At 50.3% G+C, this 11,587-nt stretch overlaps 1 protein-coding gene across 1 annotated transcript in view; it reads right to left on the bottom strand.

Moving 5' to 3' along the window:
* Positions 1-11,587, bottom strand: part of vwa5b2 (von Willebrand factor A domain containing 5B2) — a gene marked incomplete at its 3' end in the record, with an annotated part of 23,711 nt that overhangs the window by 5,690 nt on the left and 6,434 nt on the right. Inside the window, exons 4-10 of the mRNA XM_084458356.1 lie at positions 11,320-11,327; positions 10,056-10,258; positions 5,960-6,074; positions 4,904-5,089; positions 3,760-3,976; positions 802-1,238; positions 467-704 (exon numbers count right to left, since the gene is read on the bottom strand). Coding sequence (XP_084314482.1) covers positions 467-704; positions 802-1,238; positions 3,760-3,976; positions 4,904-5,089; positions 5,960-6,074; positions 10,056-10,258; positions 11,320-11,327 — 1,404 coding nt within the window. The remainder of the gene's footprint in view (positions 1-466; positions 705-801; positions 1,239-3,759; positions 3,977-4,903; positions 5,090-5,959; positions 6,075-10,055; positions 10,259-11,319; positions 11,328-11,587) is intronic.

An 11,587-nucleotide genomic window follows, 5' to 3' on the forward strand; every position in this document is an offset into this window, starting at 1 on the left:
TGGGTGGATGGGTGGATGGGTGGGTGGATGGATGGATGGGTGGATGGATGGATGGATGGATGGATGGATGGATGGATGGATGGATGGATGGATGGATGGATGGATAGATGGATGGATGGATAGAAGGATGGATGGATGGATGGATGGATGGATAGAAGGGTGGATGGATAGAAGGGTGGATGGATGGATGGATGGATGGATGGATGGATGGATGGATGGATGGATGGATGGATGGATGGATAGAAGGATGGATGGATAGAAGGATGGATGGATAGAAGGATGGATGGATAGAAGGGTGGATGGATGGATGGATGGATGGATGGATGGATGGATGGACGGATGGATAGAAGGACGGATGGATAGAAGGGTGGATGGATGGATGGATGGATGGATGGATGGATAGATGGATGGATGGATGGATGGATGGGTGGAGGGACAGACAAACAGATGGAGGGTCGTGTCTCACTGGAGTCGGTGAGGCTCCTTCGGGAGGACGCTCCCCGGGGCGTGGCCGGCGTCTCCCCCTCACTCTCGTCCAGCCGCCCCCCCAGCGCCTGGTCGAACGAGACCTTCTCCAGCGCCCTCCGCAGGCGGTGCATGTCCAGATCCCCCTGGGGCGAGGAGAAGCTCCGCCCCGACATGGTGGAGCGGACCAATGCCCTCTGTCTCCTCCGAGACTCCTCCCCTCCACACAATCGGCCTGTCTGGGTTATCAAATTAAACAGCTCCTCAATGAACATTATTAAACACACATTATATATTCTTAACCCCAGAGTCAGTGTTCTTGGCCCCGCCCCCTACCTTCTTAACCCCAGAGTCAGCGTTCTTGGCCCCGCCCCCTACCTTCTTAACCCCAGAGTCAGTGTTCTTGGCCCCGCCCCCTACCTTCTTAACCCCAGAGTCAGTGTTCTTGGCCCCGCCCCCTACCTTCTTAACCCCAGAGTCAGTGTTATTGGCCCCGCCCCCTACCTTTTTAACCCCAGAGTCAGTGTTCTCGGAGGAGGTGTTCTGCTGCCATGGCGACTGGCTCCAGCGTGACAGCGGGGTGGTTCGTTCGGGGGGGGGCATCTTCTCCAGGCCCTGGGGCAGCGAGCCCGTGTCCGGCCCCGGGGCGGAGTCCGAGGCGGAGGAGGCGTGGGCGCTGCTCAGGGAGCAGTGGGTGAGGACGTACTGCTCCTGCACGTAGGAGCGCTCCTGGATCCTCCTCCTGACGTCGCTGGACCAGTCCAGCTCTCCACCTGGACACGGAGACGAGGACACAGAGGACAGGGAGGACAGCTCTGACTTCATTATCGGTAGGTAGCCTTGAACCCGACGTCTCATGAACCATCGAAGTGATGAGGTCACATGTTGACCTCCTGGGACCATCAGGGATGCTCTTTAATGCTGTTGGTTTGAACATGATGATGATCTGTGCTCATGCTCCTGTCTCATGTGATGGCGCAGCACCAGTGGGAAACTGGTATGTTCAGAGTATGAAAACGAATATCTGCACACTGCTCGTTTGCTCCCACAGTGATTTATTAAGCGAACACAACGTTTCGACCCGTGCGTCTTCATCAGGCATCACCAGAACACAACGTTTCGACCCGTGCGTCTTCGTCAGGCATCACCAGAACACAACGTTTCGACCGGTGCGTCTTCGTCAGGCATCACCAGAACACAACGTTTCGACCCGTGCGTCTTCGTCAGGTATTACGTTGTGTTCGCTCAATAAATCACTGGAAGCAAACAAGCAGTGTGTGGATATTCATCTTTATTCAATATTGCCAGTATTCGTATCCTGCACCTGTGGAATCTGTGGATGTGCGTGCACTTTCCAGCACTACAATGGTCAGAGTATGGTCATAAAATGGTCATAGAATGGTTATAGTATGTTATGGTATGTTATGGTATGGTCATAGTATGGTTATGGTATGGTTATAGTATGGTTATGGTATAGTTATAATATGGTCATAGTATGGTTATGGTATGGTCATAGTATGGTTATGGTATGTCAAGGTATGGTTTTGGTAGGTTATAGTATGGTCATAGTATTTTAGGGTATAAGTTATGGTATGGTTATAGTATGGTTATGGTATGATTATTAATAGTATGGTCATAGTATGGTCATAGTAGGGTTATAATATGGTTATAGTTTGGTCGTAGTAAGTTTATAATATGATTATAGTATGGTCCTAGTTTGGTCCTAATATGGTTATAGTATGGTCCTAGTATGGTTATAGTATGGTCCTGGTTGGGTCCTAGTATGGTTATAGTATGGTCCTAGTTTGGTCCTAGTATGGTTATAGTATGGTCCTGGTTTGGTCCTAGTATGGTTATAGTATGGTCCTAGTTTGGTCCTAGTATGGTTATAGTATGGTCCTAGTTTGGTCCTAGTATGGTTATAGTATGGTCCTGGTTTGGTCCTAGTATGGTTATAGTATGGTCATAGTTTGGTCCTGGTATGGTTATAGTATGGTCCTAGTATGGTTATAGTATGGTTATAGTATGGTCATAGTTTGGTCCTAGTATGGTTATAGTATGGTCCTAGTTTGGTCCTAGTATGGTTATAGTATGGTCCTAGTATGGTTATAGTATGGTCCTAGTTTGGTCCTAGTATGGTTATAGTATGGTCCTAGTATGGTTATAGTATGGTCCTAGTTTGGTCCTAGTATGGTTATAGTATGGTCCTAGTTTGGTCCTAGTATGGTTATAGTATGGTCCTAGTTTGGTCCTAGTATGGTCATAGTTTGGTCCTAGTATGGTTATAGTATGGTCCTAGTTTGGTCCTAGTATGGTTATAGTATGGTCCTAGTATGGTTATAGTATGGTCCTAGTTTGGTCCTAGTATGGTTATAGTATGGTCCTAGTATGGTTATAGTATGGTCCTAGTTTGGTCCTAGTATGGTTATAGTATGGTCCTAGTATGGTTATAGTATGGTCCTAGTATGGTTATAGTATGGTCCTAGTTTGGTCCTAGTATGGTCCTAGTATGGTTATAGTATGGTTATAGTATGGTTATAGTATGGTCCTAGTATGGTTATAGTATGGTCCTAGTTTGGTCCTAGTATGGTTATAGTATGGTCCTAGTATGGTTATAGTATGGTCCTGGTTGGGTCCTAGTATGGTTATAGTATGGTCCTAGTTTGGTCCTAGTATGGTTATAGTATGGTCCTGGTTTGGTCCTAGTATGGTTTTAGTATGGTCCTAGTTTGGTCCTAGTATGGTTATAGTATGGTCCTAGTTTGGTCCTAGTATGGTTATAGTATGGTCCTGGTTTGGTCCTAGTATGGTTATAGTATGGTCATAGTTTGGTCCTGGTATGGTTATAGTATGGTCCTAGTATGGTTATAGTATGGTTATAGTATGGTCCTAGTTTGGTCCTAGTATGGTCCTAGTTTGGTCCTGGTTTGGTCCTAGTATGGTTATAGTATGGTCATAGTTTGGTCCTGGTATGGTTATAGTATGGTCCTAGTATGGTTATAGTATGGTTATAGTATGGTCCTAGTATGGTTATAGTATGGTTATAGTATGGTCCTGGTTTGGTCCTAGTATGGTTATAGTAAGGTTATAGTATGGTCCTGGTTTGGTCCTAGTATGGTTATAGTATGGTTATAGTATGGTCCTGGTTTGGTCCTAGTATGGTTATAGTATGGTTATAGTATGGTTATAGTATGGTCCTGGTTTGGTCCTAGTATGGTTATAGTATGGTCCTGGTTTGGTCCTAGTATGGTTCTAGTATGGTCCTGGTTTGGTTGTGGTTGGGTCATGTCTCACCTGTGCTGGTGCCAGTGTCGGTCTCCCTGGCGCAGGAGAACTCGGAGGAGATTTCTCTGGAGATCTCCCTCAGCGCCTCCTCCAGGTCCCCGCCCTCCGATGATGTCATCCCGGGGAGGGGCTCGGAGGCAGGGGGCGGAGAGAGCTCGTCGTTTGATAGGCCGAACACAGAGCCCACGGAACCCCGGGACACGCCCTTATAGCCCCGCCCATGCATCTGACAAACACAAGGGCTGAGTGTGAGAACACACACACACACACACACACACATACACACACACTTACACACGCACACACACACACACACACTTACATACACTTACAGTACACATACATACACTTACACTTACATACACGCACACACAGAAACACACCCATACACTTACAGTACATACACACACACACACCCATACACTTACAGTACACACACACAGAGCGAAAGCAAGACACACACTTATCAGTAGATTGGTAGGAAACATGTCAAGTTTGTTAGAGAGCAGAAAGCCCTCACCTCTGTGTGTGTGTGTGTGTGTGTGTGTGTGTGTGTGTGTGTGTGTGTGTGTGTGTGTGTGTGTGAGAGAGAGAGAGAGAGAGATAGATAGATAGAAATGGAGAGAGAGAGACAGGGAGAGAGAGAGAGATAGATAGAGATGGAGAGGGAGAGAGAGATAGAGGGAGAGAGAGATAGAGGGAGAAAGAGAGATAGAGAGAGGGAGAGAGAGAGATAGAGAGAAGGAGAGAGAGAGAGAGAGAGAGAGATAGAGAGAGGGGGAGATAGAGATAGAGAGAGGGGGAGATAGAGAGAGGGAGAGAGAGAGATAGAGAGAGAGAGAGAGAGATAGAGAGAGGGGGAGATAGAGAGAGAGAGAGAGAGAGAGAGGGGGAGATAGAGATAGAGAGAGGGGGAGATAGAGAGAGGGAGAGAGAGAGATAGAGAGATAGAGAGAGAGGGAGAGAGAGAGATAGAGAGAGGGGGAGATAGAGAGAGAGAGAGAGAGAGAGATAGAGAGATAGAGAGAGAGGGAGAGAGAGAGATAGAGAGAGGGGGAGATAGAGAGAGAGAGGGAGAGAGAGAGATAAAGAGAAGGAGAGAGAGAGATAGAGAGAAGGAGAGAGAGAGAGAGAGACAGCAGAAAGTCGTCACCTCTGTCTTCTTGCCTCTGAAGCTAGACACATCATACAGGGTGCAGTAGCCTATCAGGCGGTTCCCAGGGTAGAGCGGAGGGATCTCATTGGGTGAGAGGAGCGCCTCCATGTTGTTGGGCAGGTACCAGTCGATGTGCACGTCTGTGAGGACGGGCTCGAAGGCCTTCTTCAGAGATCTGACCAGCTGGGAGGAGGGGCGGAGCCTCGTTAGTCAGGACTGCACTTATCTGACCAGCTGGGAGGAGGGGCGGAGCCTCGTTAGTCAGGACGACACTTTACACATGGAGGAAGGAAACGCTCAATGTCTTCTGTTTGACTTCACCCACAAAACATCAGAAATACCCTATTTTAATCTCTCTAATACCCCAAACTAAACTAGAAATACCCCTCTCTAATACCCCAAACTAAACTAGAAATACCCCTCTCTAATACCCCAAACTAAACTAGAAATACCCCTCTCTAATACCCCAAACTAAACTAGAAATACCCCTCTCTAATACCCCAAACTAAACTAGAAATACCCCTCTCTAATACCCCAAACTAAACTAGAAATACCCCTCTCTAATACCCCAAACTAAACTAGAAATACCCCTCTCTAATACCCCAAACTAAACTAGAAATACCCCTCTCTAATACCCCAAACTAAACTAGAAATACCCCTCTCTAATACCCCAAACTAAACTAGAAATACCCCTCTCTAATACCCCAAACTAAACTAGAAATACCCCTCTCTAATACCCCAAACTAAACTAGGAATACCCCTCTCTAATACCCCAAACTAAACTAGAAATACCCCTCTCTAATACCCCAAACTAAACTAGAAATACCCCTCTCTAATACCTCAAACTAAACTAGAAATACCCCTCTCTAATACCCCAAACTAAACTAGAAATACCCCTCTCTAATACCCCAAACTAAACTAGGAATACCCCTCTCTAATACCCCAAACTAAAGCACAGCTTGCCGTTCTCAGACAGGCTGACTGAGCCCTGTCAGATAATCAAAGTGCAGTTGTGGTTTCCCCCACCAGGGGGCAGTGCTGGCCTCCTCTCACCTTGGGCTGCAGCCTCTCCTCCTCGCCCAGGAACTCAGCACTTCCTCCCGTCAGCCTGGCCATGCCCTGCAGGAGCCGGCGACACGCCCGCGGGCCCAGGCCCATCCCGAAACACCTCGGGAAACAACACCAGCACCTCTTCAATTAAACACCACCCCACCCCTTCAAATAAACACCACCCCACCCCTTCAAATAAACACCACCCCACCCCTTCAATTAAACACCACCCCTTCAAATAAACACCACCCCACCCCTTCAAATAAACACCACCCCACCCCTTCAATTAAACACCACCCCTTCAAATAAACACCACCCCACCCCTTCAAATAAACACCACCCCTTCAAATTAACACCACCCCACCCCTTCAAATACACACCACCCCACCCCTTCAAATAAACACCACCCCACCCCTTCAAATAAACACCACCCCATCCCTTCAAATAAACACCACCCCACCCCTTCAAATAAACACCACCCCACCCCTTCAAATAAACACCACCCCACCCCTTCAAATAAACACCACCCCACCCCTTCAATTAAACACCACCCCACCCCTTAAATTAAACACCACCCCACCCCTTCAAATAAACACCACCCCACCCCTTCAAATAAACACCACCCCACCCCTTCAATTAAACACCACCCCACCCCTTCAAATAAACACCACCCCACCCCTTCAAATAAACACCTCCCCACCCCTTCAAATAAACACCACCCCACCCCTTCAAATAAACACCACCCCACCTCTTCAAATAAACACCACCCCACCCCTTCAATTAAACACCACCCCACCCCTTCAATTAAACACCACCCCACCCCTTCAATTAAACACCACCCCACCCCTTCAAATAAACAACACCAGCACCCCTTCAAATAAACACCACCCCACCCCTTCAAATAAACACCACCCCTTCAATTAAACACCACCCCACCCCTTCAATTAAACACCACCCCACCCCTTCAAATAAACACCACCCCACCCCTTCAATTAAACACCACCCCACCCCTTCAAATAAACACCACCCCACCCCTTCAAATAAACACCACCCCACCCCTTCAAATAAACACCACCCCACCCCTTCAATTAAACACCACCCCTTCAATTAAACACCACCCCACCCCTTCAATTAAACACCACCCCACCCCTTCAATTAAACACCACCCCACCCCTTCAAATAAACACCACCCCACCCCTTCAATTAAACACCACCCCACCCCTTCAAATAAACACCACCCCACCCCTTCAAATAAACACCACCCCACCCCTTCAAATAAACACCACCCCACCCCTTCAATTAAACACCACCCACCCCTTAAAGCACCTATTATATGTATATGTTGCTACTCTTGCTCTTTGGCTTCAGCACTAGATTACTCTTGTTTAGAAAAGAGCACTGGTGAGTTCTGGTGAGCAGTAGAACACTGACTACATACGTTAAATGCAATTATTGTAAGTTGCTTTGGATAAAAGCGTCTGCTAAAAGATGTCATGTAAATAGACGCTCTGCCTCTCTACGGTCAGGAACCAGACGCTCTCCAGACGCTCTGCCTCTCTACGGTCAGGAACCAGACGCTCTGTCTCTCTACGGTCAGGAACCAGACGCTCTGCCTCTCTACGGTCAGGAACCAGACGCTCTGCCTCTCTACGGTCAGGAACCAGACGCTCTCCAGACGCTCTGCCTCTCTACGGTCAGGAACCAGACGCTCTGTCTCTCTACGGTCAGGAACCAGACGCTCTGTCTCTCTACGGTCAGGAACCAGACGCTCTGTCTCTCTACGGTCAGGAACCAGACTCTCTGTCTCTCTGGGTCAGGAACCAGACGCTCTGCCTCTCTACGGTCAGGAACCAGACGCTCTGTCTCTCTACGGTCAGGAACCAGACGCTCTGTCTCTCTACGGCCAGGAACCAGACGCTCTGCCTCTCTACGGTCAGGAACCAGACGCTCTGTCTCTCTACGGTCAGGAACCAGACGCTCTGCCTCTCTACGGTCAGGAACCAGACGCTCTGCCTCTCTACGGTCAGGAACCAGACGCTCTCCAGACGCTCTGTCTCTCTACGGTCAGGAACCAGACGCTCTGTCTGCCTCTCTACGGTCAGGAACCAGACGCTCTGTCTCTCTACGGTCAGGAACCAGACGCTCTGTCTCTCTACGGTCAGGAACCAGACGCTCTGTCTCTCTGGGTCAGGAACCAGACGCTCTGCCTCTCTACGGTCAGGAACCAGACGCTCTGTCTCTCTACGGTCAGGAACCAGACGCTCCGTCTCTCTATGGTCAGGAACCAGACGCTCTGTCTGTCTCTCTACGGTCAGGAACCAGACGCTCTGTCTCTCTACGGTCAGGAACGAGATGCTCTGTCTCTCTACGGTCAGGAACCAGACGCTCTGTCCCTCTACGGTCAGGAACCAGACGCTCTGCCTCTCTACGGTCAGGAACCAGACGCTCTGTCTCTCTACGGTCAGGAACCAGACGCTCTGTCTCTCTACGGTCAGGAACCAGATGCTCTGTCTGTCTCTCTACGGCCAGGAACCAGACGCTCTGTCTCTCTACGGTCAGGAACCAGACGCTCTGTCTCTCTACGGTCAGGAACCAGACGCTCTGTCTCTCTACGGCCAGGAACCAGACGCTCTGTCTCTCTACGGTCAGGAACCAGACGCTCTGCCTCTCTACGGTCAGGAACCAGACGCTCTGTCTCTCTACGGTCAGGAACCAGACGCTCTCCAGACGCTCTGTCTCTCTACGGTCAGGAACCAGACGCTCTGTCTCTCTACGGTCAGGAACCAGACGCTCTGTCTCTCTACGGTCAGGAACCAGACGCTCTGTCTCTCTACGGTCAGGAACCAGACGCTCCGTCTCTCTATGGTCAGGAACCAGACGCTCTGTCTCTCTACGGTCAGGAACCAGACGCTCTGTCTCTCTACGGTCAGGAACCAGACGCTCTGTCTCTCTACGGTCAGGAACCAGACGCTCCGTCTCTCTATGGTCAGGAACCAGACGCTCTGTCTCTCTACGGTCAGGAACCAGACGCTCTGTCTCTCTACGGTCAGGAACCAGACGCTCTGTCTCTCTACGGTCAGGAAACAGACGCTCTGTCTCTCTATGGCCAGGAACCAGACGCTCTCCAGACGCTCTGTCTCTCTACGGTCAGGAACCAGACGCTCTGCCTCTCTACGGTCAGGAACCACACTGTGTGCCTGCGCCCCGGCCGTTTGGAAATCCATCCCCTTCAGATCAACACCCGTCCCTGTGAGGTTAGGGTCAGGGGTCAGGGGTCATGGGTTGAGGTTCAGACGAGGGTGCTGTCAGGGTCAAACCCTGGGAGTCGCAGGGTAGCGCAAGGCGATGCCTCCAGGGCGGGGCTGTTCTGAGATGGGCGGGACTGTTCTGAGATGGGCGGGACTGTTCTGAGATGGGCGGGGCTGTTCTGAGACGGGGCGGGGCTACGGGCGGGGCTGTTCTGAGATGGGCGGGGCTGTTCTGAGACGGGGCGGGGCTACGGGCGGGGCTGGCGGAGCGGTGTAGGGGACGGCCAGGCCAGCAGGAGAATACTAATGTGGGTTAATGGAGCGGTGATTGAACCATACCCAGGGGAGGAGGAGGGGAGGAGGAGGGGAGGAGAGGAGGAGGGGAGGAGAGAGAGGGGAGGAGAGAGAGAGGAGGAGAGGAGACCAGGGTGGGCGTGGTGGAGGCTACTGCAGGAGAGAGCACTTAGTGGGATTACAGTCGGTGTACGGCATTACGATATATAACCTCACCCTCCTCCTCTCTCTCTCTCTCTCTCTCTCTCTCTCTCTCTCTGTCGCTCTCTCTCTCCTCACTACCTTTTCCTCTCTCTGTCTCCCTCCTGCCTGTCTACCGTCTCCCACATTCACTCTTTTCTTTCTCAACGGCAAATAACATGAAGCACCTCTAAACTGGTTTCAAAACATCCAAGACATCCACTTCAGTTGCTCAGGTGGCTCCATTCTCTGCAGCTGCCGCTACGCTTTTATGGAAAGGAGGCTCATTTTATGATGTAGTATGATGAATATGACTCAAAAAAACATCCTTTAGACCCAGCTGACCCCTGACCTGGAGCCTGACCCCGCCCCCTCACCTGGCGGCGCAGGTGTTCCTGCGGACCAGCTCCAGGACCTTTCCCACGCCGCTGAGCCCGCCGTCCGTCACGATGAGCAGCTGGCGGGGGCAGGAGCGCTGGGCGGGCTGCTGGTACACCCAGGACAGCGCCCCCAGCAGGTCAGTCCCGCGCATGTCGGCCCTCATTCTCTGGACGTAGTCGCAGGCCTGCGCCAGCGTCACCTGGGGGGGAGGGGCCAGACAGGGGGGGGAGGGGCCAGTCAGGGGGGGAGGAGCCAGTCAGGCTCACTGCATCAGGCGCACGCCATGCACAGTTGTACTGTACTTGCAATATACACTGATTAGGGATGTTAATAGTTAATCGACTATCGATTAATTGCCGATAAGAATTTACTCGAGTAAGATTTGGTTACTCGATTAATTGCTTATTAATGGAACAGAACTTTTTTGGGGGGAATGAACATTTTCAACGGGAGTTGTGTGAAATGTGATCATGATTTAAGGTTTGACTGCACATGAGGGCGCTACGCCATGTAGTGAAGGATAATTGGGATGCTGGGAAATTTCAACGACACAGCGGAAGAAGACACACAAATGAAGCGAGCGAAGTGCAGTCCAGCATTGGACGTTCTTATCAATTAATCGACGATCGTTTGTTAACAGTTATCGATTAATGAAATTCCTTGAAATTTGCAACCCTAACAACGATAATGCAAAAGGTAATTGTGTTATTATGTAGGTCAGAGATCCCTCTGAGAAGCAGCCAGGGAGGATGGTGGTAGATCTCACCTGGTAGATCTCACCTGGTAGATCTCACCTGGTAGATCTCACCTGCCCTCCCTCTCACTCTGGCTCTGTCAATATTGTCCTGCTCACTGATATTAATGATATCATGTTCAATAGAACAGACATGAAATACTGAGAGAAGCAGCTTCCAGGGAGAAACTCAATCTGCTCTCTAAACCGCCTGAATCACACACACACACTACTAGAACACACACACCTGTCTGAATCACACACACACTACTAGAACACACACACACTACTGGACAAACACACACACCTGTCTGAATCAAACACACACTACTGGACAAACACACACACCTGTCTGAATCAAACACACACTACTGGACAAACACACACACCTGTCTGAATCACACACACACTACTAGAACACACACACCTGTCTGAATCACACACACACTACTAGAACACACACACCTGTCTGAATCACACACACACTACTGGACAAACACACACACCTGTCTGAATCAAACACACACGACAGCTCCTGATTCACAGAGGAGGTGAGGGGGGTTAGGGGAGAGGAGGTGAGGGGGTTAGGGGAGAGGAGGTGAGGGGGTTAGGGGAGGGAGAGGAGAGGAGGTTAGGGGAGGAGAGGTGAGGGGGTTAGGGGAGGAGAGGAGGTGAGGGGGTTAGGGGAGAGGAGGTGAGGGGGTTAGGGGAGGGAGAGGAGAGGAGGTGAGGGGGTTAGGGGAGAGGAGGTGAGGGGGTTAGGGGAGAGGAGGTGAGGGGGTTAGGGGAGGAGAG

The sequence above is a fragment of the Borostomias antarcticus genome (assembly GCF_949987555.1).
Source record: "Borostomias antarcticus genome assembly, chromosome: 24".
Taxonomy (NCBI): Eukaryota; Metazoa; Chordata; class Actinopteri; order Stomiiformes; family Stomiidae; genus Borostomias; species Borostomias antarcticus.